General features: G+C 34.2%; 2 protein-coding genes and 1 non-coding gene across 3 annotated transcripts; all 3 read right to left on the bottom strand.

The window, feature by feature from the left end:
* Positions 1-533: 533 nt before the first annotated feature.
* LOC106713017 (opsin-1) lies at positions 534-4,860 on the bottom strand. The gene is made up of 9 exons (XM_045683055.1): positions 4,769-4,860; positions 4,149-4,264; positions 3,911-4,031; positions 3,378-3,495; positions 2,682-2,895; positions 2,034-2,181; positions 1,740-1,850; positions 1,406-1,572; positions 534-778 (listed from the first exon to the last, which is right to left on the bottom strand). The coding sequence occupies exons 2-9, from the start codon at positions 4,253-4,255 to the stop codon at positions 652-654; spliced, it is 1,113 nt and encodes a 370-aa protein (XP_045539011.1). The 5' UTR covers positions 4,256-4,264; positions 4,769-4,860; the 3' UTR covers positions 534-651.
* Positions 4,861-7,963: 3,103 nt separating this feature from the next.
* Positions 7,964-15,434, bottom strand: LOC106713022 (probable 4-coumarate--CoA ligase 3). Its single transcript, XM_045683310.1, has 11 exons — positions 15,266-15,434; positions 14,747-14,951; positions 14,320-14,503; positions 12,507-12,626; positions 11,972-12,143; positions 11,380-11,514; positions 10,905-11,036; positions 9,569-9,655; positions 9,215-9,361; positions 8,829-8,979; positions 7,964-8,202 (listed from the first exon to the last, which is right to left on the bottom strand). The coding sequence occupies exons 1-11, from the start codon at positions 15,428-15,430 to the stop codon at positions 8,069-8,071; spliced, it is 1,632 nt and encodes a 543-aa protein (XP_045539266.1). The 5' UTR covers positions 15,431-15,434; the 3' UTR covers positions 7,964-8,068.
* On the bottom strand, positions 9,680-9,753 carry Trnat-agu. Its single transcript has one exon. It is a non-coding gene; the product is annotated as a tRNA-Thr (tRNA).
* Positions 15,435-15,772: the final 338 nt, after the last annotated feature.

The following is a 15,772-nucleotide window of genomic DNA, read 5'->3' as shown; positions in this document are numbered from 1 at the left end:
ACTTGATATTGACGATATAAGACTTTCCCTTATGACCTCTTATGTTATTTAGGTTAGACTATGATATGAACGCAATAATAATTAGCAAACACATCTCTCAAACCTACAATACAATTTATTAATAACAACTTTAAGAAAAGAAGAACAAATTAAATTCAAATCACAATAAGAAAATTTACGAGCACTTTAATATATAAACTCCAAGTATTGTTAAGTGAAAGAGTGTTGTAAATAATAAAAAAAGCTTAATACGCTCACAGAAGCTTTTTTAGAGACTTTAAATGTATTTTAAAAGCTTTTGCTGCAACCTAGAAACAACAAAAGATTTAAGTCAACCACAAAAGGTAAGTCACCTACAGTGGAGATTATTTTAAAAGAGTTATTCATTTAAATATGCTATGGACCAACAATAAAATAAATAAAAACAAAACAGAAAGCTATGCTAATCAATTTCATAAAAGTGACATCAATATACGATGAATTAAAATTGTGGAATACGTTAAAATAAAAGAAATAAAACCTTCATGTCGGTAATAACCGTTTGCTTTTATTAAAATAATATATTCAGTGATCACTCCATACACGTAGCCAAAGTCGTTAGTTTTCAATTCGTTATTGTGTAAATGAATCATTAATTAATTCGTTGAATATTCACGCTGCTGGTTTCTCGTTTGACACAGCTGTCACGTTTGACGCGACCGAGTCAACTTCGTCTGGCGCAGCTTGACATGATAAGGTAGGGAACTTCTTGTGCAGGGCAGCTCGATATCGTGGATGACTGTAAAAACAAATCAAGTATTCAGAACATAGTAATCTAACGTCTATTCTACTCTAGCTTTTACCCGCGACTCCGCCCGCGCGGAATAAAAAAATGCACACAAGATAAAAAAGTTCCTATGTCCGTCTCCTAGTTCTAAGCTACCTCCCCATCAATTTTCAGCTAAATCAGTTCGACCGATCTTGAGTTATAAATAGTGTAACTAACACAACTTTATTTTATACTAGCGACCCGCCCCGGCTTCGCACGGGTGCAATGCAAAATATACCTACTACAGAATGTCCTTATACACAACGTTCACAGCGTTCACATTAGAAACCTTTAAATTTATCAGTGTTTCTCTACTATATTATGCATTTATTATACATACAAACCTTCCTTAAGAATCACTCTATCTATTAAAAAAAACCGCGTCAAAATCCGTTGCGTAGTTTTAAAGATCTAAGCATACATACGGACATACAGCGAAAGCGACTTTGTTTTATACTATGTATTGATATATAGATTAAAAATACCAGCAAAAACATCACTTACTCATCTATTCTTAATGTTTTATAATTGAATGTTCCACTTAGTGAAGCTTTTTAGTACATGAGAGATATTTAATTTTACATACAACAATCTTACCTGATACCGTATACAATCGGGTTGTAAACAGCATTAGCCTTGGCGAAGAGAGAGCCCCAGATGGTGGCGAGCGGGCTGATCGGCGCGCTCGCAAAGATGCCCGTGAAGTTGATGATCAAATACGGAGTCCACGCCATAAACCATAGCGAAATGGTCATTAGTGCAACCTATAAAGTGATAAGACAATTATCTAAATCTAAATGAACCATATTTTGCATTTCCATTGGGACATATGCCATTTTTGCTCTTTTGCTGGCTTCCTTTATTAAATTACCCCGTAGTGCTATTAATTTCGCCTAAAAATTTACAAATATTAACTCAAATACAATATTACCTTAGCTAATTTACATTCAGCGCTGGCGTTTGCGGACTCCGATGATCTTAGGGAAGCAACGTTCATTTTCTTCGCCTGCTCCCTCATTGACTTTTCATGAGCGGCAACGGCCTTGAAAAATAACATAATTTGCAATGGAAATTAATTAAGAGTCTTAAAATTTTAGAGCGAAAAATTAATATTGCTGCAACTTAATTGGCCTGATAAAAAATTACTTTGCTTAATGGTGTTGGAACTTGATGAAAATATTGCTATTTTGGATGAAGTATTTCAAAAAGTAGTCACTAGACATACCTTGACAATGAAGTAATATGAGTAGATGATGAGCAACAGCGGAGTGAAGTAAACGAAGAATCCATACACAACAATATAGCTGCGACTGAACCATTCCTTTGTCAAGTAATCGGTACCACACGCGGTCATGTTTCCTTCGGGAACATATCTGTCATAATTAAGACTGCTGATTGAGTAAAAACCTACATTTTGATTCTATTTATGATAATGAAAATATTATATGTGTCGTTAAATTAGTTTAATTTTTAATACATAAATCCATAAATTAAAAATGTACATTGATAAATAAAACTAGCTTTAGTCCGCCATTTCGTCTGAGCAGAATTTGTAAAGAAGCGTGAAATATCTAGTCCCCAATTTCAACATAATGTGTTGAACCGTAACGTGAACATTTACCAATAGATAGTCTACATGTTCTTCGAGATCGTGTTCTAAATCTATACCAAATTTATCGAGATCCGTTGCGCCGTTTGGCGATATTTGCTAACAAACAGCCACCCATCCCTCCAAACATTCGCATTTATAATATTAATAAGGAGTAAGATTTTTTCATTGCTAATTTTTTTAATCATGGGTGAATAGGACGAATAGATTAGGTTTTAAGAAAACTATATATAATGCAGTTATCGGTATTTCATGTTCAGATACCTATTCCATCCAAATAGAGGTGCCAATGTCCAAGACAGAGCAGCGAACCAAATAAAAAGTATCCGTAATAAGGCTCCCTTCTTTGTCATCGGCTCAGCAGCTATTCCCTTCACTATAACGTTGTAGCGGTCAAAAGCAATCATAGTCATCGTCCAGATAGATATGCAACCAAACAGTGAACCTGCGCAACCGTACAATTCACAAGCGAAAGGACCTGAAATTAAATTAAAGATATTGCTGATAAATTACAAAATAACACTGACTGACTCACATTCAATCAAACTTCTTTTGTTCTATGAACCACTAAAAGGAAAAAAAAACGGAGAGAACATGAATAGATGAGTACAAAAAACCAATTAAGACCATTAAATAGGGTTCAATCAACGACTTTCATTCGTCTCATTTAGTTGATGATATTCAAAGAAGTTTTTATCGAAATTATTTTGAAGCTACCAAATTAAGAAAGTAACGAGTTTAAATGTGGATGGTTGAGGAAAACTGAAGAAAGTAGTAATGGATTGTGTGACAGAGGATATGTGTAAGATAGGAGTGAATTCAAATATGACCGCCGATAAAGACGTGTGGAAGAGTAGTTCATAGTTTACCAACCCTCTGTAGAGTCAAGGGCAGGGCATGATGACTGACAGATTAAGTTAAAAATTAGAAGCATAGCTTAATAATATTTGAGTTACTTACCAAATACCCAGGTTTCATAGTAACAATTTATAACCATAGCAGGTGACATTGTGAACATCATGAGGAAATCAGAAAAAGCTAGATTTACTACGAGTAAATTTGATGGTGTCTTTAGATTCTGAAAAAAATAGACAAGAAAATATACATAATAATCATAATTATGTTGCCAGTTGAGGAAATTAATATTATCACTGAATTAATACTAAATAACGTTCAGTTAACTAGGATAATAATCAAAATCCGCTGGAATTCAAATTGAAAAGTTTTTCTCAATTCGCTAACTAAATTAGTTACAATTCCTGCATTCCGCGTTCGTTTTAATACTCAAACTAATGAAACAATTGTTAAATTAGTTCTCCAGATAATTTTACCACAAATTTAATTTATGTTCAAATTTTACATCAGCAATTAATGATGCTTTTATAATTCAGTCATTGAAGTCAATTATATTGACTTCTTATTATTACTAGAAAAATATTTGGCATGCCTTAGTAATGTCATAAGTAATTCTTGTTTAGATAAGTAAAGGTCACCTTTGTTGATGAGAAAATATAGATGACCATGCCGTTGCCGACCATGGATATGAAGCCCAGAATTCCGATTGTAAAACCCAACAGTCCGTGCCAAAGAGGATTCATTGGTGGAAATTGGAACCTTAAAATCATATCCACGGTTATTGTAATTAATCTATGACTTAATAGCAATTGTTTTGTTACATTTTAGTGTTTTAAAATTGGCTTTAAATGAACTGTTAGGATCTATGAGCCTCACCAGTGTGGATCAACTAGATGCATCATTTCCTGTGGCACTTTGTCAACGACGGTCTGGTTGCTTACTCCATATGCTGACATCTGGCCAGTCCATTCTTGTAACGTCATTATGATGGACTGAAAATATGTTCATAAGAATCAGTAAGAATATGAAAATAGTTCTCATAATAAACTAGAGTATAAGACTCGAAACTTTTATTCAGGTACATTTGCAGAATTGAAAATGTATGAAAACCAAAAATTATAACTGGTCTATTCACGATGCATTGGTTATCCATTGATCAGATAGTGATGAAACTATGGGATGGTATTCTGAGCACACAGATAAGGCTTGTGGTTTGAGATCATACATCTTACTAATATTATAAATGCGTATGTTTAGATGGATCGATGGATTGATGGATGAATGGATGGATGGATATTTGTTACTAGGTATCTCCAGAACGGCTGTATGGATCTCGATGAAATTTGTTATAGATGTAGAGTATAGTCTGGAAGTACACATAGTACCCTATTTAGATTTTTTTAAAATTCCGCGCGGACAGATTTTCGGGCGACAGCTAGTAAAATATTAAGTAAGTAGTAAAATATAAAGTTAAAAGAATAGTAAAAAACACTTACGTAAGTGTGAAGGCGGCTTCCAAATAAGTCTTGGAGAAAAACAACAATATGAACTACTCCAGACTAATTTGCAACCTCCTAATGGAGCGAGGTTGGTCACACTACTCGCTTATCGTCCATAACTCCTCGCTTTTATAATAACAACCTGAGGATTAAAATTAGGGTAAGTAAAAATCGATATTCATAATAAGATATGTTAATACCCAAGGTGAAGTTTCGTATTCTAACTTAACTAACAAGCTTTGGCTTAACATAAGTTATAATATTATGAATATTATATTTATGGGATTCAAACTCATTTGTGAATAGCTTAAACGTAATATTGTTTCTAGTGAATATAGGACTATGAAATAAATTGCTGTCTTGCTGGTCGGTCAGGTTTTTTTGTCATCATCATCAACCTGCCCTTATCCCTATGGAGGGTCGGCACAGTATCATCAAAAATATATGGTAAAGGGTAGTCGATTTGGTGGGGCAGGTGGTTAAAAACTTAGCAGACTAATGAGACTTGGGAGACCAACAGTGGTAGACGACAGCAACAACAACATCTGTTGCACGAAGAGGCCGGCTCGCCTGGTGAAATATTGTGATCACACAGAATACAAGGAATTGTGGTGCCGAAGGTCTAATTTGAGTCCTCTTTCTCTTCCCACCCGTTCCTTGTAAGGAAAGGATGGGAAGGGGATGTGACAGTGGATTTGACAAAGGACGGGACGCATTAGTAAAGGAAATATTCTCTTTCTGTGCATTCTCTCCTCCGTCGGTTAAAGGTAGGTCACTCATCTACAATTGCGGATGTCTATGGACAGCAGTTGCTTTGCTATTTCGGAGAATCAGATGTCCTCTTCGTTTGCCATATTATATCATAAAAAAGACTATGTCAGTCTTCTTCCACAGCATACTTTACACAATATGCGTATAATAAGTTATAAGTAAGTATAATAAGGCTGATGTTAAGTTTATACTGTGACAATTCGTTCCTGTTATCCTGTTTTCTTATCCACTTATACACCTACCAAAGTAATATAAATACATTTGTAACTTTTATTTGAGCATAAATGCGTTTGTTTATTCTCAAATAAAATTATGGAATCGTTTTAAAAAGACAGAATACTAAAATAGAAAGAATTACTACATAATATAGTAGCCAACCAAAAAAAGATCACATCCTTTAAAGCGCAAACTTTGCTTAGCGATATCATCGTATACAAATTTAAATTCCATCTTCAAGTCTCTATACTCATAAGAAAGTTGCTTTAAAGCGCTTTAGTTATCCGACAGTAAAATGTTAGCTTAGCGTAAAGCAACTTCATTAAGACGCAGCACTGCAAGTCCTCAAGAGTCTAATAAAGCATGTAATGCATACCGCTACTGCACGTGTAGCTGCTCTATAAGTATCCAGTACTATTGGGGCCACGAAATTCTGAACGCTAATCATAAGGCCAGACGCTCTTAACTCTGAGAACTCTGAGAACCTCTTCCACATTTTACCCTTGGCTCTAATCCTGCGACTTTTGAACTTATTACTATCTATTGTTATTAGTATAACATAACTTTAACCCTATGATTTTACTACAGAGACTCTGGTTCTTCTTGATAAAATCTGTCTGTCTGTAGGTTTAACTTTGAAGTAAATGATACAGACTGATGATAATACTATGACTTCCATAGCGTTATACTAATTATCAATACAAAAAAGAAAATGAGTTTATAGTTATATAATTTAATATTTTAAATCGCCAGTTTTGTGGCACACCCTCTTACAAACGTTCTGCATTCTAGTTCCTAAGGTATTGTTTTTACTCGCTCAATCTGTCGGAGGCACGCCTAAGAGCGATCGAAATCTGCACAGGATAGGCGCATACCGTCCATTACTTGAATAGCTATTCTCTTCGAAGCCTCTGCTGTGTATTCAAAGTACAAAGCTATTGTTTTCTTTTGTTTCATCTACTAAACTAAAATGTAAACTTTTTCTACAAAAGGAATTGAGTTTCAATCAATTTTTCGTAATAATTTTAATTTGAATACTTTGGGTTCATATGATGGAGTTTGACATTGATTGGATTGACATATCCTAACGTGTTAACTGTTTATGCAGAGACTTTTAGGGGTTATAGTAAAACACCAATCATAGTTATTTCGTTTGTCAGCCAAAATACTCTTTTCCTTATTCACTTAAAGCTTGCGACTTGAAGGTTGCCAGATGGTTGCAGAAAATATCTCGAACAACCAAGGCTTTAATTACTGAAGCAATTGTTAATGTAAGTGGTGACCACTTAGTTACAATTTGTGGCATTGTGGACCAAAAGAATAAGCATTGTCTTGCATCTTTTAACCAAGTAGACCATTGGTAAAATTACGAATCACACGCCTAAATTCAGGAATTCAAACAACGACATACCTAACACAGATGGAACTGATCATGCAAGATATGAGATAATGAAATATGTATGCCTTAACCGTCCACGTGCATAAATCAACGTCACAGATCATCTGCATCCGCCTAGAGACGCCTATTGCATTGACGTCACTCCAAAAACCGCGCCGTCCGACGCGTGATTTATCGCACGGATGATTACATTGCGCAGCGCGTATGTGATTTATGCGACAACCATATCAACGTCAATGTCAGCATTCAATGTATTTCAATCATTGCAACTATGTCAATATTTATAGTGTAGAGTACGTAATTAGGTAAGTTTAAAATTAAGAATGTTCAATCAAGACCTTGAGACAAAACAATGTGTAACCTTTAACCTCGCGAGGCGGTGTCAGGTGGGCGAGGAGTTTAAGGGTCCGCTGTAACTGTAAGCTTAACAAGAGGATAACCAAGTTTAAATAAATTAAAGCAAACATTATGTAAAAGTTAGTGAGTTTAATACGGAATAAAACAAATTTTTGATAGCGCCAGATAGCGATAGATTTGTTTTATTTACAATATAACAAACAAATTTTATTCCCATGGTTGTTTATTTTAATCTTAAATAATAATTAACGAATTAAAGAAATTAGTTAATTTTTGCACTAAACCTTTCTACATTTTACGCTAAAATTCGTACATTCTAAAATACTTCTGTTAAAAACACCTTTTTCACATAACTATAGAATAATACCTATTCTTATTTTACAATATAAATTCTCTGTACCTAAAAATTTTCATAAATTACTAAAATAATGAAATATCAATATGGCCGCCATGTTTGGAATTTGACGTTTCTCTGCTTACTTAATTTAGGCTTTCAATTGAAACAAAAGATAGTAGCAGCCATAAAGTTTGAATATTATCATGTTAAATGAGTTTTATTCTTGACATCCTAGCATTTTGTTTATGAAGTTACGACAATCGGCTCGATGCAGTTTCCCGCTGTGTGTACGTGGTAATGACGTCACGAACGCAATCCCGCCTCGCAGGCGTTTGTACTCACTGAGAGTAGCTTGAAAAAAATAAACACAAAATCTTAATCTCACTAATATTATAAACTAGCTTTTACCCGCGACTCCGTCCGCGCGGAATAAAAAAAATGCACACAAAATAAAAAAGTTCCTATGTCCGTCTCCTAGTTCTAAGCTACCTCCCCATCAATTTTCAGCTAAATCAGTTCGACCGATCTTGAGTTATAAATAGTGTAACTAACACGACTTTCTTTTATATATATAGATGCTAAAGTTTAGAAAGATGTTTGTTTGAAGATATCTCCTGAACGGCTCAACGGATCTTTGTGAAATTTGGCAAAGATGTAGCACATAGTCTGGAATAACACATACATATGATCCAGGAACTGTGAACAGTTCCCGTGGGATATGTTTGATTTATATATTTACTCGACATCTGCGCAACAGTTTAATACAATTTATTGAAATTTGGCACATATGTTTAATATAGTCTCCAGTAACACATGACTTTTCACCCTTTTTTTTAATTTAGCGCTGAAAAAGGCTAGTATTTATAGCTTTGTCGATAGCTTCAAATCATATTCAAATGATCCAGTTTAGTTTTTTTCGTTTTCTATCGAACAAGCTAAGCTGCTTTAATATTAAGTAAGTAAGCATTAAGGCTTACAGTTAATAATATTATTGATATCATTCTCTGATACGTGGTAATTAGGTTGCCTGACGACGCCCGCCGCTGGTCCTTTGTCAGTTTCGACTACAACGCATTCTTTGACTCCTGGCACACTCCCTATGACAGATTCCAATTCTTCAGGAGATATCTGTAAGATATAAGATGGTATTTTAAACAAGTCCTTATTAGCTTAATTTGAATATGTTAAAGAATTGATGAAAACGCCATCTAGCGAAATGTGAATACGAAAAATTTAAGAAAATGGCACTATTGCATACTGGAATATTTTAAATTCTTTTTTCACTTTTTATACATTAGAAAATAAAAATTGTCAATATTTCACTTTTTATATTTTATAATAATAATTTGACTGTGAATTTTACATGGTAGTTCAAATATTTGAACCAAAACTTCTGTCTTTCAACGAAGAACATGAGGCCGTCGTTGTTTTGGTAGAAAATGTCACCAGTCTTCCACCATCCGTCGCTCGATACACATTCTTCGTAAGCTTCAATATTCTTGTAATAGCCCTGAAATATTTATACATTAAAAAACTAATTGTCATAAAGAATCAAAATTCAATCAAAGCGAGATACCAAAGAGAATAAGAGAGTGATAAAGATTGAATCATTTACACATAAAGAGTTAATCCGAAAACTCTTCAGGATTAAGGACTAAGGACAAAAAGGTTTTTAAATCTAAGTTATTTTTTTAATCTAACATTTACACAAACTAACCTTCAATATACACAATTCGCTGCGTAAATATAACTGTCCTTGCTCATTTTTTCCCACTTCCTCGACAGATTCGTTGCACAGCTGAAAAAATGTGTATTAAAAAAGCTCAATAGGCCCCGGCGAGATTCGAACTCGCGATCTCCTGTTTACTAGACAGGCGCTTTAACCAACTAAGCCACGGCGCCCTTGCATCGATAGGTTGAAATTAATTACAAAAAACAAAACAACCCATATCGTGCCGACAATATTCAGTTACATCGTTAAGATTAATTTTTCTAACTAAATAATATGAAAACTGAAACAAGTTAAAGCGTAACTTTAAATTTTCTAATACACAATTAATATTATGACGTAACACAAGTATATAATATAAATGAACAACATTAAACGAAAATAAGGTTTTCATTATAAAGGGAAAACGTGCCAATGTCGAATTTAAATTTCTGTTATAAGTACAATACAAAAGACAAATGCTTAAGGCATAACCTCAATACAATTGAGGGGCTTCTCAACCTAATTTTATTAAAGTATATTCCCATTCACAATATGAAGGGCTTACGCAGGGCCGTAATCATATCGGTTACTAAGGTGCGAATTTGGGCGTCCGTAAAAGTAGTGGTGCCCCCAGGGCCCGACACCCGGGCGCCCCTAAATCAAGGCGCCTGGGCGCCTCACAATGCGGAGTTAAGATGGCACTGGCTTTATTCTGCGTTTCTAATTGGAACGTTGGGGAAACGACTTTGATACGGATTTGTTACTTTACAGGGCTATAGACACGTTTAGGCAAGCTTTCATTGAAGTACGTGTTGCTTTTGTTGAATAGGAGAAACAATCAACTAAGACCTGACATTGTTAAAGTTAATTTTCCGAAAGATTTACTTACTGAATATATTTAGTTTTATAGCTTGTTTATTATTTATCCAGCAATCCGTTTTGTTTTACGAAGTTGTAAATAAAACTTCAAGCTAAACGGATTAAGTATGAGTGTGTACTTAAATGTTTACATGGATATCATGCAATGATTTTTTCTCTTCTGATATACTACATAATATGATTTTTTTTCTATATGGTAGTTTGTATGTGACCATCGTGACACATGACTTATGTCACAAACTCCATTGTGCTTTCTTGGAGCCTAAAAGGCTTAACCATTTAGGTTAGGTTAGGTTATTAGATTCGTGTACTTCCGCAGTCCGCTGAATAGATTAGATGTTCGTTGTGTTTGTTGATATTTTATATAAAGTCGCAATCGTGACATTTCAGTTGAAATACAATCTAAAGTGTGAAGTAGAATACAAAGGTGAAAGTTACAAAGAGCATGTTTATGAACGCATACCTTAAATTCGAAAATATTTAAAATGTTTCCGTTTGACTCGAATGGAGTATCATTTGCTGGTATGGTGATAAATCCATGGGTTTCAGTTGTTCCGTAGCCATTGCACAAATTAACGTTTTTTGGTAACTTTCTCTAAAAATATAATAATAAGTTATTATTACTACCGTGATTCTTCGACAGTTATGTCTTTGTGTCCATAAAATATTACAATAAAATGACTTCTTATCATTGTTATGGAACAAAAGGATTAGCAAAAGAAAAAAGGGTATAGATAGCAAGGGTATGTTAAGAGAGAATAAAGAGAAGAGCTTTAAAAACAAGGTTGGTCTAAGAGATTGTTCATTCATGTAATATGAATTATATAACAGGTAACACGATTAATAAGTGTTTGGTACTAAAAATAACAAATGATGGTTGAAGCTCTTGTGGCGACCCTAAAGTGGAAGTAGGTCATGAAGATAATAATATTAAATACCTTTAAAGATTTCATAATATCAGGACCTGGTTTAGCTCCGGTTGTTAATACTGTCTCCAAGGAAGCCAAGTCATCAGAAGAAGCCGCAGTAGCTAAAGTATTTGCAAATGTTGGCCCCAGAAGAGCCCAAGTTGGCTAAAACAATAATAAGGGAATATTTCGTTAAAATAGAAAAACAACAACAGAAACAGATTTTTTTAAATAAAGACTATTCCAAGTACCAAGACATAGAAGTCAATTATTGTACTACGTGTTTTTTATCAAGTAGTTGAACTTCTGTAGCCAATAAAAATCATTCTTATAAAATGTAAGTAAATACACCTCTGCTAAGAGTCAAATGGTTGACTAGTCTACAGTATTCATAGAAGAAACCTTTAAAATAACTCGACTTCCTCACTAGATCATAAAGTACCGTTTAAATAAAGTTAAGTTATAAAATATATAAGTTAAAAAATAATAAAGTAATGTTTAGTTTACTGCAAGCTATATATCCAATGATATGAGATTGGTTGCACATTATAAAGGAATACAATAAATAAACAATATCTTTCAATAGATCATAGTAATCTAAGTCAGTACAATCAAACAATACCTTATGTCGTCGAATCATATAAAGAAGACAGTCAATGGTTGGCGTAGGGGTCATTAGTAATGTTATCTGGTACACGGGACAAGCGGTCATTAAGCAAGTGTGCGTCATCCATTGCGCAGTTGATACTAACATTGCTGTATCTGTTGGTTTAGGAAAGCGGGTATGGTGTGTCCTGAAATTAATTAAAATTAAGTGGAAGTAAAAAAAGCTACAAATGTTTGATCATTGAAAAGAGCAATATGCAATAGTAAATGTTCTATGCCTGTTAATGATATTTAATTTAAAAGTTATTATATTAGCCTAGGGACATTTAACCATATGATTAATTAATTACATCCATTATGAATCCATTAACTTGGCGCTTTATTAATTTTCTGAGTGTTTAATAATACTGTCAATATATTGATAAAAATTATAGTCTTGATTTGAAAAATGGATATACGGTTAGAAGAGAAAATTCCTATAGTCCAAAGATCGGAAGGATAAAATTACTGGATATTAAATATAGGTATCTTGGAGTGGGCAAAATATTTACCAAAGAGTGGGCAACTGTGCGATCAACCCTCCATTTGATAATACTGCAGCTTTGGGCAATCCAGTAGAACCACTTGTGGGCAACATTAAAACTGGTAAGTCGAGATTTACGTGTTTTATTCTGTAAAATAGAATAAACACATCAGTGTATAATTTTAAAAGAAAAAATTAAATAAAAATAGATATCTTTAATAGTGATGCAACGGAAGTGTCTTACCGGAACCAGAAACGGAAACAGATGTCAAAAATAAATTTTAGCAGAAACGGAAACGGAAACGGATGCGGAAACAGAAGTGTAAATAATAATAAAAAACATATTTACAAAAATTTTTTTTGGGTAAAAACAGTTTGTATTCGTTTTTAATTTATTAAGGCATTGGATATCGGTGTCCTTTAGCCTTCAATGTATGTATTTTTACTGCGCTGCAATAAGTTAAAATACGCGTTTTTTTTTTAAATTTATTTTCAGGAAACAAAATTACACTATTTACAAATTAATGTTCGCCAAACCACTCGTGTTGACAGACGACAAATATATTTCTTTATTAATACATTCACTGCTGACCACTCGGATCCGAGTGGGCAGAGCTATTAGTAGCAGCGCCTCCCCCACGGATCCGAGCGAGGAGCCCGTTCACTTTGTAGTAGCCAGTAAGCCGCCGGCGTTTGAAGCGAGTCCATGTTGCTTTGTGTGGCCACTCTGGCAATATAGTCAACTAACGAAAAAGAGTATTAGTTTCATTCTTACAGTGTTGTAGTTCTTACAGTGTAGTGTATTTTTTAACTATATGTATGTCCTGTATGTGTGTGTATGTGTGTGTTTGTATGCGTGTGTGTGTATGTGTGTGTTTGTATGCGTGTGTGTGTATGTGTGTGTGTATATGTGTGATGATGATCCCTAGCGCTCAAACGCAAAAAATGTGTTTTTTTTTATTGAAATAATTATAATAACATTATTAATTTATCTACATGTTCAACATTCCCAGATACTAAATAAAAATTCATCATAAAAAGTTTTGGCTCCCAGCTGTTACATTTTTTTTATTTTGTAAACAGTGAATGTGTTAAGTATCAAATACACCAAATCTAAATTAGAAAAAGATATAATTATTAGGCGTCGGTGGCTCGTGGCACTTGACTTGCAATCTGCAGGGCCTGGGTTCGAATACCGCCATGTCCCGCAATGTGTATTTCGATTTTCGATTTACATATGTACATTTATCCGACGTTCTTACGGTGAAGGAAAACGTAGTGATGCTGCCTGCACATATCTGAGAAAAAATTCAATGATATGTGTGAAGTCAACCCGCTCTGGGCCAGCGTGGTTGACTATGGCCTAGTCACCCCTAATTTGGGGCAGGCTCCGAGCCCCTCAGTAGGGATGCATAGTGAGCTGATGATAATAATGATAATGATATATTACATGGTTATCACTTATTTAAAAGTACATTTAATAACTCGTAAGTATGAAATAGTCACATTTTGCCAGTTGTCAAATTTTATATGGACAACAACTAGACAGTTCACTCCAGCAAGAGAAACTGATTGTTTCAAACAGCAGCAGAAAATATTACGAGCTTAAATTCACAAAATAGCACGTAAACAAACAAATGCGACAAGTACCGAAAGGCCGCGCACGGACTGCGCGTCTCGCGCCGCGCATTTTGATCTCTCAGCCGTCGTAAAGTTCCGTTTTATCTCCGTTATAAAAGTTGCGGAAACAGAAGCAGAAACGGATGTTGAAAAGCATGCGGAACTTCCGCACTTGCGGAAACGGAAACAGACATCCGTTGCATCACTAATCTTTAACTCACCTGAAGTCATCTATATTGGAACTTACACTTTTAGTGAATTTATGAATAGCATTGCTATCCGCAACAACGATCTCAGGTTTATTAATATTGCCTGCATTAAGTATCTCTGTAATATCCTCCACTTTTTTCTGTTCACAAAAGATCAACCTTGGACCAACTAGGGTGTTAAAGTGAGTGAATTCATCTGAGAGAAATGAGAATAATATCTGATAATAGCTACAATGATGTGTTATATAATAGTTACTTTTTCTGTACTATAATGTGGGACTTTTTTCATTTCATACTTAAACGTGGGACTTTTTACTAGCAGTATATGTTGATGAGGGGAAATTATTTCTCTTGCAAATCACTTGAAGAACTTGAAAGACCAAAGATCTTTCGAATGGTTTGCAAATTTATGTTTCAATTTAATAGTTTTTATACTTACAGATAGTGCTATTAGGATCTATTAATATTGGGATGGCTCCAGAAAAAATTAAACCATAGTAAACAGCTGCCATGTATTCGTCATTCCTTAATATCATCATTACGTGTTTTCCAGAATAACCTTTTGCAATCAATGTCCTAGCTATTGGTACCGCCATTTTGAGTATTTGTTCGTTAGTAATAGACTCATTGGTTGAACCATTTATCTGGATGATACATATTTATGAAATATTTTAAAAATCAAAATACCAGTCGTTTGTAAGCCCATGTGTTTAAGTAAATATACGTAATCATTTAACATTCTTGACTAAAACAAATTACCACCTATAAATGACCTATAAATGGTCGCAGAACTTTATTTTTTACAATTTATTTTCTTATTTGCCTGCCTTCGAGAGAGAGGTAAGCTCGCTTCTCGAAGGACCCTGAGTTCTCGCGTTAACTCGAATAAAGCACAGTTGATCACTAATTATAAATAGTTTTATATATAAGTAAATATAAAAATAAAGATACATCTTACCATGTATATCCCGGAGCGATTTGCGTTCATGCTATATAACAGTATTTCTGATAAACCGACATTACGTATATCTTTTCCATGCTTGGACGCTAGTACTGCTTCTAATATACCGTCAAGATATGTCTGTGCCTTAGTTGCTTTCCCCCTAAGTACTGCGTGAGACATTCTTCCAGACCTGTAAATTGGATATTTTTTATATCGTATGATGTCAACTGAGCTAGCAAAAATGTTAATACAACTTTTCTTAATTACGATACTATAACGATTGTCATAAATATTCTTGCTAGACCCACTGTACACAATTACGTAGTATTTTTATTTTATTGAAAGTGAAGTTATAAAACTGATAATTATTTTAACGATTTCATCGGAAAATCTTTCCCTACGTTATGCTATTATTTATTTAAATTTTTGTCTTGTTATAATCGACTGGACTAATAATCGCGATCGACCGGTTGCTCACCCCTCGTATATTAGTATTTAACAGTAAATAAGATTGTTTATATT

This window comes from Papilio machaon, chromosome 21, assembly GCF_912999745.1.
Source record: "Papilio machaon chromosome 21, ilPapMach1.1, whole genome shotgun sequence".
NCBI classification, from domain to species: Eukaryota; Metazoa; Arthropoda; class Insecta; order Lepidoptera; family Papilionidae; genus Papilio; species Papilio machaon.
Note: the sequence above shows the minus strand (reverse complement) of the source record. Positions and strands in the feature narration are given on the sequence as shown.

Bases quoted from the DNA above. Each gene is read 5' to 3' on its own strand.
- LOC106713017 (XM_045683055.1), bottom strand. From the start codon at position 4,255: ATGACGTTACAAGAATGGACTGGCCAGATGTCAGCATATGGAGTAAGC. The intron at 4,032-4,148 runs GTGAGGCTCATA...TATGATTTTAAG, and splicing joins CATCTAGTTGATCCACACTG to GTTCCAATTTCCACCAATGA. The intron at 1,573-1,739 runs GTAATATTGTAT...ATCACTTTATAG, and splicing joins CTGAATGTAAATTAGCTAAG to GTTGCACTAATGACCATTTC.
- LOC106713022 (XM_045683310.1), bottom strand. From the start codon at position 15,430: ATGTCTCACGCAGTACTTAGGGGGAAAGCAACTAAGGCACAGACATAT. The intron at 11,515-11,971 runs GTATTGTTTGAT...TTATTGTTTTAG, and splicing joins ATATGATTCGACGACATAAG to CCAACTTGGGCTCTTCTGGG. The intron at 9,362-9,568 runs GTTAGTTTGTGT...TAAATATTTCAG, and splicing joins GCGAATTGTGTATATTGAAG to GGCTATTACAAGAATATTGA.